Raw genomic sequence first — 22935 nt, forward strand, 5'->3', positions numbered from 1 at the left:
CTGCTGGAAGAAGATCCTCCATCCTAGTCTCAAATCTCTGGAAGACTGAAACAGGTTTCCCTCAAGAATTTCTCTGTATTTAGCTCAAACCATCATTCCTTCAATTCTGAAACATACCCACAGCATGATGCTGCCACCACCATGCTTCACTGTGGGAAGTGTTATTCTTGGGGTGATGAGAGGTGTTGGGTTTGTGCCAGACATAGTTTTTTCCTTGATGCCAGAAAACTTGAATTTGAATCTCATCTGACCAGAGTACCTTCTTCCATATGTTTGGGGAGTCTCCAACATGCTTTTTGGTTATTTGCTTATTCTTTTCTTTAAGCAATGGCATTTTTCTGCCCACTCTTCCGTAAAGCCCAGCTCTGTGGAGTGTACCGCTTAAAGTGGACAGATACTCCAATCTCCGCTGTCGAGCTTTGCAACTCCTTCAGGGTTATCTTTGGGCTCTTTGTTGCCTCTCTGATTCATGCCCTCCTTGCCTGGTCTGTGAGTTTTTGGTGGGTGGCCCTCTTGGCAGGTTTGTTGTTGTGCCATCTTCTTTCAATTTTTTTAATAATGTATTTAACAGTGCTCCGTGGGATGTCCAAAGTTTTGAATATTTTATATTAACCTGTTGAGTGTAGGGGGCAGTATTTTGATGTTTGGATGAAAAACATACCCAAATGAAACTGCCTATTTCTCAGGCCCAGAAACTAGAATATGCATATAATTGCCAGATTAGGATAGAAAAGAACTCTAAATTTACCAAAACTATCAAAATATAATCTGTGAGTATAACAGAACTAATATTGCAGGCAAAAACCTGAGGAAAATCCAAAGAGGAAGTGCCATCTATTTTGAAAGCTCCCTGTTCCATTGCATGCCTTCTCTCCATTTAAAGGGAAATCAACGAGATTCCTTTCCCTATGGCTTCCACATGGTGTGAACAGTCTTTAGATAGTTTCAGCCTTTTATTCTGATATTGTCTGCCCCGCTCGAGCCTGTGGATTTTTTTTTTTTTTATCAATTTTTTATTTATTTCACCTTTATTTAACCAGGTAGGCTAGTTGAGAACAAGTTCTCATTTGCAACTGCGACCTGGCCAAGATGAAACATAGCAGTGTGAACAGACAACACAGAGTTACACATGGAGTAAACAATTAACAAGTCAATAACACAGTAGAAAAAAAAAACTGAATGTAACGCACCAACCAAATGGAGGTATTTTGGATATAAAAAAAAATCTTTATGGAACAAAGGGAACATTTATTGTGTAACTGGGAGTCTCGTGAGTTCAAACATCCGAAGATCATCAAAGGTAAGCGATTCATTGTATTGCTTTTCTGACTTTCGTGACCAATCTACTTTGCTGCCAGCTGTTTGTAATGTTTTGTCTGCTGAGAGAGATGTCCTTACATAAACGTTTGGTTTGCTTTCGCCGAAAAGCTTTTTTGCTATATTGCACTTGTGATTTCATGAAAATTAAATATTTTTAGTAATTTAATTTAAATTTGGCGCTCTGTAATTCAGCGGATGTTGACGAAAATGATCCCGCTAACGGGATGGGTGCGCCAAGAAGTTAACCCAACCCTGATCTGTACTTCTCCACAACTTTGTTCCTGACCTGTTTGGAGAGCTCATTGGTCTTCATGGTGCCACTTGCTTGGTGGTGCCCTTTGCTTAGTTGAGTTGCAGACTCAGGGCCCTTTCAGAATACTTATTATCCACCATAATTTGTAAATAAATTCATTAAAATGTGATTTTCTGGATTTTTTTTCTCATTTTGTCTGTCATAGTTGAAGTGTACCTATGATGAAAAATACAGGCCTCTCATCTTTTTAAGTGGGAGAACTTGCACAATTGGTGGCTGACTAAATACTTTTTTGCCCCACTGTACTTATTGGGCCATAACCCCTCCTTCCTAGGCACTTACGTAGATGAAACAACTTGATAGGTATAAGCAATTGGGTGAATGCACTTGCCTTGATAGACCGTTCCAAATGAACCTTCACCCAGTCTCTTAGACAGTTTTATAGAGTTGCGATCAATCTCCCAGGAGTCTACAGAGACAAACTGTGGATGGAGGCGCAAGACGGAAATGAAAGATCAAAAAGATTATCAGCAGATCAGACCCCAATTTGAGTCACCTAAAATACTAATGTGTTTGCATCAGTTTTTGTGGAAATAGGTTTTATTTGTTCGTTTTTTATGTATCCGGCAGTTGACCAAAATAACCTTTCTGAGGAATCTCCAGTAGGAGGCACCAGTGAAGTTCGTTTGATAAGCTAGGAGATGAGACGATATTTTAGCATACATATTTTAACTTTGGAACAGTCTATTTAGAAGAGTTCTTGCCTCCATATAAAAATGTCAGGTCTTGTTAAGAGCATGACCAGCACCCCGACCATGAACAACAGGAAAGGCAACATCATCCACTCGTGCTATCTCTGTCTGGGGTTATCGAAATAAATTCCAATCGTGAATGTTGAAGACAAGAAAGCATAACCATAAAATGATGTATCGGGCAGCTTCTGTAGCCTAGATAGCTGACTATATTCATTATTTCTCATTAGAGATAAAATGAATTGTATTTTCACTGGCAAGTACACTGTCAGTCTCATCAGTATCATGTGTAGTTAAAGGGGCAATGCGCAGTTGAAACAATAACAAAGTGTTGTCCCCGCCACTGTTTCGGTAAAAAGCTTAGTAATGGGGCTGGAGAAATGTAACCACTCTCAAATTCATAGATAAAGCTATGGATGCAAGGTCTGATCAACCATGATAGCAAAACAATAGCTTTAACCATATTTTGAGGCTATGCAATTTGTGTTTACTTTTACACTGTTTACAAACATTGGAGTAAAACAAGCATATATTTTTATGGTTCTGATGTGGTACGACAGTTGAACTAAGCTCATGAGACATTTATGAGTTATATTCTTCAAGAATCAATGGGTACATATAATTTATTTATATGTCCAAAAATTGATGTAGGAACTGCAGATTGCCCCTTTTAAGGTGGTACTTGTCAGCAATTTCCATTTATGATACTTTAATACATTTTATCTTTCTCTATGGCTTTTCCTTTTGAGATTTTACCTTTACAGCCAGACAAAATGACAACTATATTTTTGATTCATTTGTTTGTTTGTATTTCCATTTTGTCATCCATTGCCATAGTGATATTTACTGGAATTCAGCTGATATCCCAGGTCAGTGTACTTTGGTCTCTGTACGCAGTACTCCACCCAGTATTAAAGTTGTTATCAATGATTTAGTCTCGAAAAAAAACAGACCTAGGCAACAGCACTAGTTTATGACGGAGCATTGTTAATGTGGGATGCAACCCGTCTGCCGAGGGAGAATATTAATGATACCTAAAAATCATCTGTCTTTAAACCTGCGCTGTGAGGCTGTGATTTGACAACCTGAAAAAGTACAGTTTCTATATGCTTATTTGAAGATGTATGGTGGCAGTTAGCCTAGTGTTGGGCCAGTTACCAAAATGTTGCAAGCACTTAACCCTAATTGCACTGGACAAAAGTATCTACTAAAGGGCCTCCTGAGTGGTGCAGTGGTCTAAGGCACTGCTTCGCTGCACTAGAGGAGTTACTACAGACCCGGGTTCATGTGACACAACCGGCTGTGGCCGGGAGTTCCATAGCACAGCGCACAATTGGCCCAGCGTCGTGAGGGTTTGGCCAGGGTTGCTTTCCTCTGCCCCGGTCGGAAGTTGAACGGTGTTTCCTCAGACACATTGGTGCGGCTGGCTCCGGGTTAAGCTGATGGGTGTTAAAAAGTGCGGTTAGGTGGGTCGTATTTCGGAGGATACATGACTTCGTCTCTCCCGAGCCCGTTGAGGCGTTGCAGCGATGAGACGAGTTCATAATTGAAATTGGGAGCAAAAAAATGGGGTGAGAAAAATGAAGTGTCTACTAAAATGCAAGAATAATATTTTGCGTTTTAAAATGTCAGACCAAGAATGATCTCTAAACCGCTTGTGAAGTATTTCAAGAATTAAGAGGACTAAGTTCTTCTCTACATACAAAGCATCTTTAATATACAGTACTTTGTAAACACTTGGACAAGAAAGTAATCTGAGTAAAGTGATGAACGATGTTGAACATAAAAGAGGCTAATAACAGGACTTTAGTTAAAGTTAGTTGTTAAACATATATAAAAAGATAAGACAGGGTTAAAGGCAGAATTGTTCCCAAAATCAAAATATATTCCATATTCCATACATTCCTCTTCCAGTTTTCAAATTGGACAAAACAGAAACTTCAAATTTAGCCATCTCACTTCTTTTCCATTCCCTCCTCTCCTTCCCTGAAGTTCCTCTTCTTTTCTTGTCTTTACCCAAAAGCTCCATCTCTTCTACACTTCTCTTTTCATTCTTCTTGCATCGTTATTTTTTTGTGTCTGTGAACTGTGGCATTTATTGACACATGGGGAGTTGGGACATAGTTTACTTCTTCTTAGACATACCAACAATGCGACCACTGCGACCGATGGCCTTGGTGTGCTTGCCACGGACACCCCAGAAGCGCCTGAAACCACAGTGAGCCTTGTTCTTCTTCTGCCTCTCAAGAACCTCTCTCAGCTTGTTGTCCTGAACGTTAGCAAGGACCTGGCTGTAATTGGCATCCTTTTTGTCCTTTCTTCTTTGCATTTCTTTCCTTCTGAGTTCATTGATCTCTTGATGGATGTGAGAAGAATGTGATGGGATGGTCTCACACCTGTTTGTAGAGCTGGAAGACTCTCCGTACTTGGTCAGACTTGTCTTTGTCTCACCGAGATGCGTTTCTCCCTTTACCACGACACCCTCACTGTCCTTATCTACCCTTCTCACTGCATCATCCTGTTCTATTTTCTCCACAGCATTATCCTCTTCTTTCAATGATGAACACCTGATGGGCAAAATATAGTCATGATGAAACACACGGAGTCTGCCTAATTTCCGACATATCTCTGGACTCTGCTGTTTCTCTGTTATCAAAACCACATCATACCGTCTTGTTCCATCCACATCCTTTCTCCTGTGTCCTTTCTCCTTTCTCCCTTCTCCTGTGTGCATCTCCTGTCTTCTCTCTATCAAATCATCATCTCTTCCTGTATCTGCCTTTCCTACATTTTCCTTTCTTCTGACCGCAACATGTTGTCCCTGTCCTTTATTTCCATCGACACCGTGATGATCATCTCCACTTGTCTTTATTTGAACATGCTCTCCAACCTCTGTAACCCCATCCTCTCGGAGTGAACCGTGAACTTGGTTGGTTCCATGGTTCTCACGATCTGAAGCATGTGCTTTGCGGGGGAAGGAAAATGAAAGACATCAGTGATACAGTTTCAAGGCAATTGATAAAAAGAGCACAGTTCATAAATAGTTCATAAATGAACTTACATTTCCTGTACACCAGTAGATAAGCACTCCAAGAACTAGAGAGAGAATAATTTGTTATCATACGTATTTAATTACTAACTGGAACACCTGTTAATGTTCTGGTTCATACATTTGGCGATAAACTTTGGATACATAACTGGAAACACAAACACACGTGAAAAACAACATACCTGTCAATCAGTGGAGCTGGTTGGACCTGTAAGGGAGGAGCAGCAATGCGTCAAAATTAAATAAATAGAATACATTTCCAATGGCCTTAGATAAGATTCTGACGGAGTAGCATGGTATTTTTGGTGATTTCCCCACCAAATATATGCAAATATGAACAATAATCATATTTGTTCTTGAAGTGATAACCCTTGTCTGATTCACTCCAGCGGTGATTTTATCATGTCAATCTTGGTGGGCAAAACAACCAATTTGTTTAGATGCAGGCCAGCGAAGCCACTGCATAACTCTAAAAATGCATAAATGCACTATAACGGTGACCAGAAACTGTTAGGGTCTACATCAAGCTGTCCCAACAGTGGAGCTTATGGCTGACTTGCTTAACCCAGTTACGGCTATGGGTTCCGCTAGTGGAACGTTTCGACCACAGCCAGTGAAATTGCAGAGTGCAATTTTTTAATTTTTTAACATTTTAAATATTTAACTTTCATACAATCAAAAGTGCAATACACCAAATGAAGGCTTTACTTCTTGTTAATCCAGCCACTGTGTCAGATTTCAAAAAGGCTTTACGGCAAAAGCAAACCATGCTATTATCTGAGGACAGCACCCCATCAAACATACACATGACAATCATATTTCAACCCGCCAGGCGCGACACAAAACTCACAATATTTGATGATGACATTTCTCTAAAACAGGCCATAGGCTACATATACGCCACTAAGGCAGAACAGTTGTACAAACAGGCCCTGCAGTGCTGCCTCACAACTGCCACACAATTGAATGCATGCTATAATTCTGGCAAGCACGTACCTATTCTCCTGTTGGTTGTGAAGGTTGATAGCTCATCTGTATGCGGTGTCTAGCTGAGCCACAATGTTTGATTTCCCCAGCAATCTGAGTTTAACAGCATTGTCTATATGTGATGCACAATTCTCATGTTTTGAGAGAGACAGATGTTTTAAATCCTTGAACCCAGACTTGGACCACACACGCTCCCCACTGAATAGCAGGCAGGGGAAGTAAAATAGGGATTGCTTTGAGATGCCAAACCATTCATTGTTGAATTTGCGATTTCCGACTTGTTGTGAAATGTTTATGTCCAAAGACGTTTTATCCTTCATTTCTCTTCAAATGACAAGGATTGAAAAGGATGTGCCAGTAGATTGTCAACATGATTCATAATGATGGCTGCTTGCCAATCTTGCGAGCTAAGATTTTGAAAATATGATGTTGACATAATCAGTCTAATCAAAGCTACGGTAGATAAAACATGATTTGACGTCCTTTTACCAGTGGCCAATGACCTTGAGCCTTCTTGGATGGGCAGTCCTAATATAACTCTATGGCAGCACCCAAGGGGCTTGAATTTTCTAGCTCTCCCTGTAGAATTTCAGTGACATAGTGTCCCCTTGAGTGACAGAACACTGAGCCAATCACGGCACAGCTAGAGAACATTACCAACCCCTACACTCCGTATTTTCCCGCTGGCTGCCCCACCATAGAAATCACTTAGCGAGGCTGAAAGGCTACATTTTGGAGCTGCCTTCCTCAAGAAAGAAAAAAAAATAGACCATGTTTGTATGCGGCTTTATTAACTCAACGATTTTTTTTGTTTTTCCATTGTTTGCAAACTGACATCTGACACTTATTAATGCCACCTGCCCTGAAGAACGGGTCGCCACTGATTCATTCACAGAACCAAATAAAATGGCAAATACAATTTATGATATTATAAAAATGATGGTATAGGCTGTATTCAATTAAATAAATAAAATAACATTGCATACCTTTGTAACGTGTAAGTCATTGAACTCATACCAGTTATGATCTTCAAAGGACTTGATCTTAGCAGTGTAGTGTCCACCTCCAAGACTTCCGAAATGGTCCACAATCGCATAAAGTTCATATTCACATTTCTGTTCAGATAAATCAAAAGACATGCCATTAACTGAACTACAGATGTAAAAACAGACATCATTAAATATTTTATTTTTCTGATGGGCAATAAAGTGAAGGCAATATACAGTACAACATAATTATCCGTTTAATTTAGTATGGCTATTTGCGAAGCCCTAAATGTAGACTTGTATGAGAACAGAACCTTTTGAATAAAGGTTTTGTAAGTAGTCTACCTCTGTCTGTAGTGTGTGAGGCACATCCACGCAGCAGTTGATTTTGACATATGACATGCTGTAGTAGTCAAATTCAAACCGCTTGAGGAGCAGAGTAAGAATTTCTGGGTGATATTCCATCTTGCATTCCTATAGGTGACAGAGGGAGGCATTGTAATATAATATATTCTTCAGTGAAAAGCTTGACATCCATTTTTGAGAAGCCTTTGGTACAATAATTAAAGCTGCACTAAGAAGAAATGCTCCGCCATTTTCTGGTTGCTAAAATTCGAATAGGTTGCCTAATTTCAGTTTATGTTTCAAAATAAGCACGTATAGCGTAGATAATAATTGTACCATCTAAACTACTGTGAAATACTGTCTTTTTTCCATTACCAAAAATATTGTATTTTCTGTTTGAAGTTGGTGTACAAAACCGAAAGTTAAAGACACGAAAACTAAACTTAAGAACAGGAAGCATATTAATAGTGCACAGAACTACCGCTTCTTAGATATGATTTCAATGAGAAGGACATATATATATTTAAAATTATCTTTAATTTGGTGTACTAAACGAGAATTCTAAATGTCACTACTCACAATGGTTGCATCTAATTTCTTTTCACATTCATCACAGTACATCTTGTTTTCCCCAGTGACAGATGAAGACTTGAAGAACTCCTTAAAGCCGTCTTTCTGAAAACACAGAAACACAAAATGTTATCTTTCTCCAACAACTTGATATTTTTTCCATGAATTTGTTTTTAATGTCATATTATATCAACTTATAATATTAACTACAATACCATGATCATGACAACTGAGAAAAAAGTAGAGTACGCCTACATACATGCCAAATTACGACATGATACATTACCACAACAATGATGCTAATATTGAATAACAATAACGTAGGCTATGGCATTTAAAGTGTTGGTTAACCCTGTCATGATCATATTTGCCATCATAAAACAATGTTTTTTGCTTTAGGTTAAGATATATTTTTCCTACCACACTGAAGGTTTTGTAACAGTCAGAGGGATCTGCTATTGAGAGGGGCAGTGTCCAAAATGGACCAAATCCATCACTCATCACATGTTTTCCTAAACAGGTAGTGATGTGCCTCAATTGTCCTTTGAAGATCTGGAGACAAACTATTGTCAGTCTTGTCATATCATAACGTATAAACATTGCATGGTTTGCTATCAGGTTTTGCCCAAGATGAGGTAAGTAAATGCAGTAGCCTACCTTTGACACTTCAGGATTGACCATGCCTAAAATCTTCTCAAAATACTCAGCCGCATCACATTGCATGTATACTGGGGGGGAGGGATGGGGGGGGGGGGGGGCAATGAAGTGTCTTCTACTACAAATAACTACAAACACTATACTTAATACTACATAACATCACAAGCTGTACATCTAACAAAGTTGCAGAATTTTTCAATGTATTATTTAGCAGCTATGAAAGCTCAACTCACCATCATCAATGCCTAGTATTGATGAGATGCCCTTTGTGTTAGTTTCAATTTTACGTAAAGTTGTAAACAACTTTTTCAGCTGAAGATCAACAGTGTCTTCTTCTTGAGGAGGCCTATTACTGTAAAAAAAAGAGACTGATTTTGTTAACTTCTTAGGGCTGAAATCCCGTTAACGGGATCATTTTCATCAACAACCACTGAATTACATAGCGCCACATTCAAATAATATTACTAAAAATATTTATATTCATGAAACCACAAGTGCAATATAGCAAAACACAGATTAGCCTTTTGTTAATCCACCTGTCATGTCAGATTTTGAAAATATGCTTTACAGCGAAAGCAATCCAAATGTTTGTAAGTTTATCGATCACTCGATAAACATTATGAACACCTAGCATCAGGTAGCTTGGTCACGAAAATCAAATTAATCATTTACCTTTGATCTTTGGATGTTTTCACTCACGAGACTCCCAGTTACACAAATGTTCCTTTTGTTCCATAAAGATTATTTTTATACCCAAAATACCTCCGTTTGTTTTGCGCGTTATGTTCAGAAATCTCCTGGAAAGAGCGGTCACGACAACGCAGACAAATTCCAAATAGTATCCATAATGTCCACATAAACATGTCAAACGTTTGTTATAATCAATCCTCAGGTTGTTTTAAAAATATATAATCGATAATATATCAACCGCAACTGTCTTTTGCAGTAGGAGTGGGAAAGGCAATGGCTGCCCAAACTCTCTTGCGCAAACAAAACGCTGCTGGCACCCGGCCATACAATGACGCGATGTTATCTTTCTCGCTCATTTTTCAAAATAAAAGCCCGAAACTATGTCCAAAGACTGTTGAACCCTTGAAGAAGTGATAAGAAAAGGAATCTGGTTGATATCCCTTTAAATGGAGCAAAGGCAGGTTATGGAACATGGAGTTTTCAAAATAGAAGCCACTTCCTGGTTTGATTTTCCTCAGGGTTTTGCCTGCAATATCAGTTATGTTATACTCACAGGCAATATTTTGACAGTTTTGGAAACTTTAGAGTGTTTTCTATCCAATAATAATAATATGCATATATTAGCAACTGAGACTGAGGAGCAGGCTGTTTACTTTGGGCAACTTATTCATCCAAGCTACTCAATACTGCCCCCCAGCCATAAGAAGTTAAGATATACAGTATACAAGATGTTTAGTATTAATCTCAGTGTACTGTGTAATGATAATGTTTCTATAGGATGACTCAGAGACATGTATTTAGTTAGATACATGGCTCTGGTATGACTCAATCTATTTCTAATACTTTCACGGAGATACAGTATCCTTGGCACACAGAGTAAGAATGGAAAACCTTTCAACAGCCTCTCTGAATTCTTTTGTCATGAAGAGGACCTGCAGCACACTGTTCAAATAACACGTTGCCCCTTGATTATACAGGCCATGGTGTTCTGAAAGGAATAAAGTTGTCAATTAGTGCACAAATGATAAGATACAGATATAGATGCATTGTGTTGTACTTGTACATACAGTAAATCACATACCTGGTCGTGGTGTGGGAAGTATGCTTTTGAGCCTCGGTAGTGTCTTGTTGAAATGTTCAGCTCCATTGTTTACAGTAGTTTTCACAGTCCAAATAAACGCCATAGAACACCCACCTAATGACCTGGAAATGTAAGATTTCATAAAAAAATGAATTGCTCTCAAGTTTTCCAACACCAGAATGTTTCCACTTGCATTGATAGGCTAATGAAAGAATACAATGGGATTATCAAATCAAATGCAACACTTCTATTTGTCAGTTGAGTTATCCAAAAGTGTTTCTAGTTTGTTTAGTTAACAGAGCAATACAAGAAAATCGAATGTAGGCTAGACTATACATATTATTCAATCCAGATTTACCGATTTATTCGTGTATTCTTGTAGCCGAAAAGCGTCCCTTCGAGTTGTCACCTCTAAGGAAAAACAACGACGTTGAACCGGCTTCACTTTCGATTTCGGCTATTCCTGTCAGTATCACAATATAACAAATATGAACGCCTTTTTTTAAATATTCCTTTTTAGCAAAGTTGTCCTTGTGAAGGCACACTCAGAAAATAATTAAATTTTGAATTGTTTTTCAATCACATCAAACGAAACTCTATCGGGGCAATCTTCGATAGATACATACATGTTTGGACTTAATTTAAGATATATAGGCATGGCTCTGATTCTTGAAGAATATAACTTTAAATGTATGAGTTGATCAGATAATGCAATGTTTTAATCGTATTATTATATTAAGGTTTCAGGCGGCCCACCTAGTGTTTCTAACCACAATTGGACACACTGACAACTTTATGTTTCTGCATTAATTCTCTGCATGGACGAAAATACATTAATAAATAGTCAACCAAAATATTTAAATATGGATAGTGTAACTGTTATTTTTCCAAATGAATGAGTCAGAGAGAGAGAGTCCAGAATTGGTAGAACATTAATTTATTGTTGAATATTGTTGTTGTTGAAGACTTCCATACAGTGAAGTCACAGATAAAATAAAAATGAATTGAGAAGTTCTGGTAGCAGGTTCAGAGAATAAACTAAATGCTTTCTGGCCACATGTTGTTTATATTTTGTTTAAAAAAGAGCCCATACATTTATCAACATCAGTTCCTTCGTGTGGTTTGGCAATGGGATTGGCAGTGAGATTAATATAACAGTATATAATATAATATAACTACAGTATTAAAAAGACATCAAAATGCAGGCAGAGATTCTCTCTTCTCTCCAATCGTCAATGTCTCCATCCCCCAGGCACCCTCATCACTAGCTGAATGACAGACTGGTTCTGGATCCCATATGAGGAGAGCACGGATGAGTCCTCCAGCTGCTTGTTTGTGAAGATCAGTCGCAGGGTCTCCAGATTGTCCCCTAAAAAGGTCAGATGTTTTAGTCAATACAGTTGATAACTAATAGAATGTCCTTAATCACTGCTCAACCATTACCCCCGAAATTAAATTAAATACTTAATTTAGTTAATAATCGAATTACATTTAATGAAACTCTCATAATGATTAATGATTCCACTGTGGAATGAATATCTCTCTACCTGAGTTCCCCGGGAGTCTTTCAGAAATTTTACTTTTCAGTTGCAGTACTGTCATACTGTTCATTTGTTCTTCCGTATTGCTCACGTCTATTAACATTTTCTCCCCTCTGAATCCAATCACGATGACCTGGTAGATCTTTCCCATGGTTATGAATGTGCGTGAGCTGCTCAGGTGTCCGAGTTTTTCTGTCAATTGGTGTAACTGTTTGTATGTGAGAGAATAAGGAAGGCAAAATGCTCCTCCTTCTCAGATGCACGTGACAAATAATAAACAGACCTAACTTTTGAGTACATAAATGAAACTGAAAGTAGGTACAGTGACTTGGGATCTCAGGGGAATTCCATCAAACTTAATTAACAATAAACACGTTTGACTCAATACATGTGGTGACTGAGATCCGCCAGCTGATACAGGTGTATCTGTATTACAACGCTGCAAATGTTATGAGAACATCCTCAAATGAATGCAGTCAACGTAATTTACCGTATATCACGTGTCTTCTTGAAACTTGAAAGTGAATGCTTCTGGTGTTGAATAACAAGTCCAAGGGATAAACAAGGACTTAGTTACTCACGGCGGGAAATTTTATTCCGTGAACGCGGTCCAGGCACAGCATTCATTCAAGGGAGAGCACACCTGCCTCCGGTGGTTATATCATCGTCCCCCGGGTGAGTGTGAAGAAGTAGGATTACTGTACAAGACAGTGAAGATAGAGAGCAACACGATGACAACCCAACAGCAGGAGGAAGAAAAGCGATATGACCCCGGAGACACCACGCTCAAGTTCGTCAACCGACAGGACGATTTAGATCGTAAGCAATCAATTTAATCAATAAACCATTATCCAGGTAAAATAAAAGAAGAAAAAATGTGGTATTCATTATTACTTAGCCCCAACTAGTCAATGTCCTCTTCGTTCCTGGAGGAACATAGTCAGTGGTGTAATGTGCGTAGGTAAAAATACTTTAAAGTACTACTTAAGTAGTTTGTGGTATCTGTACTTTACTTGACTATTTATATTTTTTTACATATTTTACTTTTACTCCACTACATTCTTAAAGATAATGTACTTTTTACTCCATACGTTTTCCCTGACACCCAGAAGTAGCTACTCGTTGCATTTTGAATGCAGGACAGGATAATGGTCCAATTCAAGATAACATCCCTGGTCATCCCTACTGTCTCTGATCTGGCGGACTCACTAGCCTTTGATCTGGCGGACTCACTAAACACATATGTTTCATTTGTAAATTATGTCTGAGTGTTGGCGTGTGCCACAAGTAAATCGTGCCATCTGGTTTGCTTAATTAATATAAGGAATTTGAAATTATTTATACTTTAACGTTTGATACTTAAGTATATTTGAGCAATTACATTTACTTTTGATACTTTAAGTATACTTTAAGTATATTTAAAACGAAATACTTTTACTCAAGTTTTATTTTACTGGGTGACTTTCACTTTTACTCGAGTCATTTTCTATTAAGGTATCTTTACTTTTACTTAAGTATGACACTTGGGTATTTTTTCAACCACTGAACATGTTTTCCAGAGCTTCTCATTATTACATTTCCTCGTTTTGTTCTCAGCCCTAGATGACGACACTGAGACTCTGAAGGCAGAGATGTCTTGTGGTCATGCGGTAACCCCGGAGTCACTGACCGGATGGTGTCGCAGCCTACTGGACCAGGTAGGCCTACTCGCTATTCCTTAAAGGGGCAATCTGCATTTGAAATAATAACAAAGCAGGCACCCTGCACTGTTTTGGTAAAAAGTTGAGGGGTTGGGCTGGAGAAATGAAACCTTTCCCAAATTCATAAACAGAGCTATGGATGCAAGGACTGACCATGATATCAGAATTATAGAATTTAACCATGTTCTGAGGCTGTACAGTGTTTATTTACATGTACTTTGTTCACAGACATTAGAGTAAAACAAGCATAAATGTGGGGTTCTGATGGGGTATGACCAATGATGTGTATAAACCCTGGATGACTGACAGGTGGCACTGTGTTGAAGCCACCTTGCAGCCACCTTGATACTCCTCCTGAATTGTAAAAAATATTTGGGAAACTATAGAAATGCATTTATTACTGTTTACATTTGTTTTTGACACATTTATTTTATTACAGACACCTTAATGCATACTTTTAAATTATATTATGTGAGTTTAACAAAAAAAGAGAAAAATATCTAAAAACATTTTCCTTAAAGTATATATTTTTGGTACTAATTTTACGGGGGGAAAAAACTTAAATACATGTCATTTGTCCTACAGCATTTCATTGAAATACTGTAGGATTCCGTTAATTCCTATGGAGGACTGCTCCTACTTGGGAGTGGCAATATGCCCAACTGATGGCTTCAAAGCCTCTCAATGGCCCAAGCATAGCATCAGCATTGGGTATGACAGTTGAACTAAGCTCATATACTGAGTGTACAAAACATTAGGAACACCTTCCTAATATTGAGTTGTACCCCCTTTTCCCTCAGAGCAGTCTCAATTCTTTAAGGCATGAACTCTACAAGGTGTTAAAAGTGTTCCACAGTGATGTTGGCCCATGTTGACTCCAATGCTTCCCATGGTTGTGTAAAGTTGGTTGGATGTCCTTTGGGTGGTGGACCATTCTTGATACATACGGCAAACGATTAAGCATGAAAAACCCAGCGGCATTGCAGTTCTTGGCACAAACCGGTGTGCCTGGCACCTACTACCATACCCTATTCAAAGACACTATAATCTTTTGTCTTGGCACACATACACAATCTCAAGGCTTAAAAATCCTTATTTAACCTGTCAACTCCCCTTCATCTACACTGATTAAAGAGGATTTAATAAGTGACCTCAATAAGGGATCATAGCTTTCACCTGGATTCACCTGGCCAGTCTATGAGTATGGTTACATGCACACAATAATGTGATTATTGTGCAAATTCAGATTAATATAATAGTTAGATTACAACGTTTACATGCTTTGCAAGAATAACGGTTTCCCCAATAATCCTGTTTACAAAGACGCATCTTAAATCGAGCTGCCTGATGGCACTGATAAACGCAGAAAATCAGCAATCAAATAAACGTTCTACCTCAGCTACCATGTTATTTTTGGGAAGCATATTTGATTCTGAGTTCGAACATATAAAGTTTGTATGTGAAAACTACTTCTAAAACCCACATACATTCAGTTGTTCTGAATTCCCTTTACTCGCACTAAAGTGGGAGGCTTGCTCGGCTGGCACTACCACATGCGCAGATCAAATACACCGCTGGAATGCCAATTAAGGTGTTCAAGTGTCCTAATCATTCAAAAGCTTTTGGTTTCATTCATTTATTGTCACTGGAGCCCACCGGTGTAACTGCTAAACTGCTTGCTAACTGTACACTGTACTACATGATTGTAGCATGTTTACTAACGCGTTAGTTCTAGGAGCTATGTTGACTTGACGTTAGCTAATATGGTGACAACAATGTAGGCTGTGTGTAGCGGTTAGCGGTTATGATATGAAGGTTTAGCTTGGAAAGTTTTTTTTGTCTGGTCCCAGACCCATGTGTTGTGCACTGAAGTCCACAAGTGAAGGGAGAGGTGAGAGGAGGAGAGTGCGTAGGTGCAAGAAGGAATTATACAACGAGCAAAATGATCATGCTGTTTGTATATGGTTACTATGAAAGTGAACTGTGTTTGCTTGTGATCGGGGACGTATTCATTCTGCCGATTCTGTTGAAAAACGTTTCTTAAATGGAAGCAAACGGAACGAAACAGGGATAAACATACCTGAGTTTGTCCAATAGAAACTATAATTTGCAACTTTTGGACTAATAATTACACCCTAGATCAGCTAGATGCAGGCAAACTTGTGCAAGGCGATATTGAATATGTCAATAGCCCTATTCGCACCGGACTAGTATTACTATAGAACTTCGGTTATGTAATTACCACAGTATGTCAGTTTTACCAAGATTCGGGTGGGATTAGTTTTACTCAACTGCCCCTGTAATATTTTTTTTCCCTCATTCAAAATTGACCGTTATGACGGAAGCCTGGAGGCTCTTCTAGGCGTGTAGGTATTTTAAGTATCTAGGGATAGCCTAATGTTGACCTAATGGCCTTCAGTTGAGAAAGTCAAAATAAGAATGCATATCAATAAGAAACATGAACTGTAATCTATGCAGACATTTAATGAACTGATATATTTCGCAATTTATCAATTCATTGGCACAATATTGTCCATTTCATTTTTTTAAAGAGAAGTACGGCACTAGGACTGTTGATATGTAACAAAACAGATCTTTCATCTGTAGGCTATGTGCATAGCGCTTTGTTTTAAGTGTCAATTTGGTCCCATGTTCTTACCCCAACTGGGTGCAGCACCTGTTATACTCTGTAATATCCCTCAAAACACAGGGATGACTGACATGGCAGATTCAGATGGGAGTAAAATGACAAATGTGGTCATTTGTGCTCGTGCACATAATTACATTACCTGAGCTCCTCCAGTAAACGTTACCCTGTCCGAATAGGGCTAATGTCTGTCACTTTGATTCCTCAAATTTCTCTCGACCTGTGTTGTAAACATTCATTCAATTGGCTAGGTTGTAGCAACCTCAAAATGTTCCCTATACCCATCATGAGTATCAGGTAGTAGCCTAAACCTGTCGATGTTACATTGAGCTGGGTTAATGGACTATGAATGACAGTCATCCAATATGCTGTAATAGAAATAAGGCCATGCTCATAAAATATTTAATCGTCTCCCCTCATCTTAAATGAGCCGACCGCCACTTCTGTGCATGTAAATGTACTCTGTCATGGAAAGAGCATGTGTCCTTAATGTTTTGTATACTCAGTATATATTAGGCCAAACCTACTACAGTGTATTTAGGCAACCACCACCTGTGCAATGCATAAATGCTTTTGTCTGACACACGTTTTGTGCCAATTAATTGAAGTTGAACATTCTCATTTTTGGAATGGCAAGTTCACTTTCTCACCCATAAACGCATGCCAAGTGCAAGTGCGCTGCCCAGCGGTTCACATCAGCAAGATGTGGGGCCTTTTCATTAGGTGGGACGTCTGACATGGATTGGTAAAATAATGATTATGATCACATTTCCTCAATTTAAATATTAGACCTATGGAGACACCTATACATTTGGCAGCCAAGCATGAGTGATCATTGTAGCCTTTTATCGTCTAGACATGATGTTAAAATATCTTCACGCCTAGAATAAAAACCACCAGGTTTCCATCATAGACTCAATTTAATAAAAATACAAAATAAACAATTACAGGGGGCAGTTCAGAAAAATGAACCCCATGCAAATCTTCCTCTGGAATAAGGCACATGTATGGAAAATAATTACATAACCAACGTCTCTAGTAATACTATAGCTGTCTCTCTCCCCCCCCTTCAAACTTTCCATGTCAGGGCCCCTTTGCATACAACATCTTCATTTTCTACAATCAAGACAAGAGAGCCAAATTGCTTCAGAACATAATAAACCATGTTTCGTGTAGTTACCTTTTGCCTTAACTTGTTCATATTACTTTCTAGTACGTCAAGCTAGCTTACAAAGTAGCTACAGCTAACTAGCCAGCTAGCTTTGTAGCCATGGATTGTGGACCTTCCATTGTTTAGATAAGTAGCATAAGTGTCCTTATGACCTCATAGTGTGGAATTATAATAATAAAAAATACATGCACTGCCCCTTTAAGAATCAGTGGGTATATAGGACTTATCATTTATCATAAATTAGTATTAAAGAGGTGGACATAGAGCCGAACTAACCATATTAATCGAACATCATGCATAGTAAATATATTCCACTATTTTGATATCCAATGTCCATCCATTTTCCATGAAAACTTTTCTTCTTTGTCCTCCTAGAGTCAGTTCAAGTTTTTGTGCCCTGCACTTGAGGATGGCACCTTTGTGAAGTGTGGTGCTGAGTGGTCTTACCAGGAGGTACGTAGGCTGGCTGTTCTGACCACTGAGGAGATGGAGCACTTTGAGAAGACCATGGCAGCTTTGGCTGCTGCCACATACTGTGAATACAAATCAGTGAGTGCATGTCTCATTGTTCAAATGATTTATTTGCAAGCTTTTTTTTTTTTACTTCTGTATAGATTATTATTATTATTTTATTTATTATACCTATATTTTATCAGGGAGTCATACTGAGATCAAGGTCTCTTTTTACAGATGAGCCCTGAATTTCATAAATGACAGAAAATACACATATCAATATAAATACATAATGCAAGCAGAAAGAAAGACATTCATCAGTAATAAGGTCCTCAATCAGCTTTCTGAATGAACCTAGAACAGGCCTGGGCAATTCCTCTCCATGGAGGGCCACATTACAATATATTTTGGCCATTGCGGGCCAGAATCATATTACAGGATTATACATGTGTATGACTATGTTGACAGATATGTCTACTGTAAATCACGTCCAGACATGCTACTTATTTTACTTTTTTTACATGCACAGAAATAAACCACATCCATGTTCTCCTTTTGGTAGGTTTTTTCATTATTAAACATGCAATGAACTACACTGAGTGAAAAGTACACTGTGCATTCAGCACCACGGACAGAGATCTTGTCAATGGGTATGCTGAAAAACACAAGAAAGGAGTGAAGTCTCTGATAGGCATTGACTAGAGCAGTGAAGTCAGGTATAGCTTCTGATGTCGTTATGCACAGGATTGCTGAGAGGTGAGAGTCAGTAAGAGATGATCTGTGCCTTGACTTGTTATATTCCATCACTGAAAATGTCTGTTCACATACATAGGTTGACCCAAACAGTACAAACATCATCTGAGCATGACTCCTAATCATGGGAAAGTTTTGTTCATCGAGATATGCATAGAACCTCGTTAGTGACATTGTTTTGAATAGTTCTCCAATCACTGCACCAGACTGAAGATCGATAAGCTCAAGTTGCAGGTCAGTGGAGCGTTATCCACATTGAAGGTGAAAGGAGATGAAACTTAAAGCATGTCATTTTCCAACACTTTGAAATCCTCAAAATGACGAGGAAACTCACCGTTCAAAGCACGCAGCAGCGATGTATAAAAATCTGTCGTTCTGCCCCTGAACAGGCAGTTAACCCACTGTTCCCAGGCCGTCATTGAAAATAAGAATGTGATCTTAACTGACTTTCCTGGTTAAATAAAGGTAAAATAAAAAAAATAAAAAAAATACTTCTCCCGCTGGTCATCTGATAGGGAACAGACTAGTTGTGTCGGAAGGTGGGTGAGATTGTGGGCTTCTACTTGCCGGGTCAGGAGGAGTCATTTTCCCTTGAAGGCTTTGATAAGGCTGTACATCTGATGTGTAAAAAGGCCCTTCCCTTGTAGTTTGGAATTCAGTTCATTCATGAGGGCCATGATGTCCACGGTGAAGGCAAAATCAGCCAACCATTCTTTATCTTGCAGTCGAGGGAAATCCACATATGTTCCTTTCATTTTCCAAAACTCAGCAATCTCTGACTTCAGGCTCAACACCAAACTCAGACATCTCACGTTTGTGCGGTAAAGACATTTAGAAAATTGTTCCACAAATAAGGTGCAAGAAAACTAAAGGCTGATTTACCTAACTCAGTTGAGACCAAAGGAATTTACAGCATTAACCATCCCAGAGACCGGGTGTGGTAACTCGTATGTCTAAAGTTTAGTAAAGATGTTAGGTACATTGGGACATTTTGTAAAAGGGCTTTATAAATGAAAATATAGCAATGTATCAACCAATGTATCAGTGGGCTGGTAGAGAATGCAGTGATGAGTACTAAACTTTTTGCCCGTAATAAAGTGCAGTGCACTGTGATAAACTGCATCTAATGGCTTTAATGGAGTGGCAGTAATAATAAAGCATAATATACATACAACTACAGAGCTATGAACAGGTGGGTGGGGACAGATCACCTCTTAAAACCTCTTTGGGCTGCAATCCTGTTCACGGGATGATATGACAACAGCCAGTGAAAGTGCAGGGCGCCAAATTCAAAACAACAGAAATCTCATAATTAAATTTCCCCAAACATACATGTATCTTATATCATTTTAAAGGTTTTCTTGTTGTTAATCCCACCACAGTGTCCGATTTCAAATAGGATTTACGGCGAAAGCACCACAAACGATTATGTTAGGTCACCACCAAGCCACAGAAAAACACAGCCATTTTCCCAGCCAAAGAGAGGAGTCACAAAAAGCACAAATAGAGATAAAATGAATCACTAACCTTTGATGATCTTCATCAGATGACTCTCATAGGACTTCATGTTACACAATACATGCATGCTTTGTTTGATAAAGTTCATATTTATATAAAAAAAAATCAGAGTTTACATTGGCACGTTACATTCACTAGTTCCAAAAACATCCAGTGATTTTGCATAGCCACATCGATTAAACAGAAATACTCATCATAAATGGAGACGATAATACAAGTTATACACATGGAATTATAGATATACCTGTCCTTAATGCAACCGCTGCATCAGATTTCAAAAAAACTTTACAGAAAAAGCAAACCATGCAATAATCGGAGACGGCGCTCAGAACAATCAAGTCAAAATAGCCACCATGTTGTAGTCAACATAAACCATACATTACATGCTAAATATTACCTTACCTTTGATGATCTTCATCAGAATGCACTCCAATGAATCCCAGGTCCACAATAAATGCTTGTTTTGTTCGATAATGTCCGTTATTTATGTCCAATTAGCTACTTTTGTTAGCGCGTTTGGTATACATATCCAAACGCTCGTTCTGGTCAGCGTTACGTCGGACAAAAACTTCAAAAAGTTATATTACAGGTCAAAGAAACATTTCAAACTAAGTACTGAATCAATCATTAGGATGTTTTTATCATTAATCTTCAATAAAGTTCCAACCGGAGTATTCCTTTGTGTCTTCAGGATCCATGGAACGCAGGTCACTATCATGTGAAATGCGCGTGACCAGAAAATGGCTGACTGCCAGACACCTGATTCATTCTGCTGTCATTGAGTCCCACAACACAGTAGAAGCCTCATTCAAATTTCTATAGACGGTTTACATCTAGTGGAAGCCCTAGGAAGTGCAACTTCATTAATATCTCAAGTGGATTTCAATGAGAACTGTGTTGAGTACATACCAACCTCAGATTTCTCACTTCCTGTTTTGATTTGCCTCAGGTTGTTGCCTGCCATATGAGTTCTGTTATACTCACAGACATCATTCAAACAATTTTAGAAACTTCAGAGTGTTTTCTATCCAATACCAATAATAATATGCATATATTAGCAACTGAGACTGAGGAGCAGGCCGTTTACTTTGGGCACCTTATTCATCCAAGCTACTCAATACTGCCCCTCAGCCATAAGAAGTTTTAACTACTGTACATAGGTTTGGTCAGAGATTCTTTACTGTGTTAAAAAAAGTAATTGCACATGTTTTATTCAGCTATATCATCATGAATCTCTGCATGCAGACAGTAATAGGATTTTCTAATCTCCCCCTCTTACCCTACCCTCTTTTATAACAGTGCCCTGTCTGCGAAACCTTTGTAGAGAGAGAGGACCTCACCAACCTCAGTGTCCTCTGCACAGTGTGCACTGCAGACAAAGGTCAGAGGTATGAGTTCTGCTGGCAGTGTCTGAAGCAGTGGAAAGGTCCCGCACCACGCTCTGACCGCTGTGACAACGATGGCTGTATCAACCAGGATCTGGAACTGCTGAAGAACTGCGAAACCACGTCTCTCCCTCAGGTGGCAGGTGTCACCGACTGCCCCTCCATTCGCGCCTGTCCCACCTGTGGCCAACGGGTGGAACACGACAAGACTGGTTGTAAGAATATTCTCTGTCCAAGGTGCAATAAAGAGTTCTGCTTTGTGTGCCTTAAGCTCACAGAGGAGTGCTTGGAGACCAGCTCATATTTCATAGCCTGCTCTGCTGGTGTTGCCCCCAGGCAGACCGCTATACCCACCTGGAATAGAAACTGAAAAATAAGATCCCTCTTATTCACTGCTTACTGTAAACTCTGCTTACATTGTCTCCAACAGAACACGTAGGTAGAAATCTTGCTCCACATACACATTTCTTCTCCATATATTGTACAATGAGAGTTTGTGTGCAGTGCTTCATGTGAAGCATAATGTTTTATTTTACCATCTTATATTATAATCTTAGATATTATACAAAGCGAGTTTCATAGTGTGTAGACTCAGAGCTTTATGTTAATTATGATTTCTATATCATCTTATCATTATTATCATGTTGCTTATGTGCATCATCATGTAATGTAATAAACTACCGACAAAAGTAACAAACTTCATCTGTTCGATATTGATGTTTTTGTGCTCATAACAATAATGGAAATCAAACTGATGTCTTCCTTTCGGGACATAGAGTTTTGAGATCAGAATAATATAAGGAGGAAGAAAATGCTTATACTAGTAGCAAACATCTACCCAATAATATAGTCTTTTACTGGTAAAACAAAACCCTTAAACTCAAAAGGACCTTTATACCGAGCCTGTGCAGATCTTAAGGGATATCTTATCAAGCATTCCATTAGATGTAAAAGGACTAGGCTAACACATAATGCATGAAAGATGAGCTTTTAAGCATCAGTAACACATAGCTTTCAACATACAGTAAATCTAAGGGATATAGAAGTGGAGAAATGCTTTGTTTTAAATCAGTGACA

General features: G+C 38.7%; 3 protein-coding genes across 3 annotated transcripts; 1 reads left to right on the forward strand and 2 right to left on the reverse strand.

Moving 5' to 3' along the window:
• Positions 1–4211: 4211 nt before the first annotated feature.
• LOC135516240 (uncharacterized) lies at positions 4212–11149 on the reverse strand. The gene is made up of 12 exons (XM_064940390.1): positions 11049–11149; positions 10691–10812; positions 10501–10597; positions 9153–9271; positions 8920–8990; positions 8683–8814; positions 8272–8367; positions 7693–7821; positions 7348–7476; positions 5557–5582; positions 5387–5421; positions 4212–5289 (listed from the first exon to the last, which is right to left on the reverse strand). Exons 2-12 carry the CDS (start codon positions 10791–10793, stop codon positions 4451–4453), a joined length of 1776 nt encoding a protein of 591 aa, XP_064796462.1. The 5' UTR covers positions 10794–10812; positions 11049–11149; the 3' UTR covers positions 4212–4450.
• Positions 11150–11604: 455 nt separating this feature from the next.
• Positions 11605–12518, reverse strand: zgc:194655 (uncharacterized protein LOC794380 homolog). Its single transcript, XM_064940392.1, has 2 exons — positions 12238–12518; positions 11605–12059 (listed from the first exon to the last, which is right to left on the reverse strand). The coding sequence occupies exons 1-2, from the start codon at positions 12380–12382 to the stop codon at positions 11923–11925; spliced, it is 282 nt and encodes a 93-aa protein (XP_064796464.1). The 5' UTR covers positions 12383–12518; the 3' UTR covers positions 11605–11922.
• Positions 12519–12568: 50 nt separating this feature from the next.
• On the forward strand, positions 12569–22560 carry si:ch211-212k18.15 (uncharacterized protein LOC563681 homolog). Its single transcript, XM_064940391.1, has 4 exons — positions 12569–13050; positions 13828–13928; positions 18125–18298; positions 21773–22560. Exons 1-4 carry the CDS (start codon positions 12963–12965, stop codon positions 22226–22228), a joined length of 819 nt encoding a protein of 272 aa, XP_064796463.1. The 5' UTR covers positions 12569–12962; the 3' UTR covers positions 22229–22560.
• Positions 22561–22935: the final 375 nt, after the last annotated feature.

The sequence above is a fragment of the Oncorhynchus masou genome, chromosome 27 (assembly GCF_036934945.1).
Source record: "Oncorhynchus masou masou isolate Uvic2021 chromosome 27, UVic_Omas_1.1, whole genome shotgun sequence".
NCBI lineage: Eukaryota > Metazoa > Chordata > Actinopteri > Salmoniformes > Salmonidae > Oncorhynchus > Oncorhynchus masou.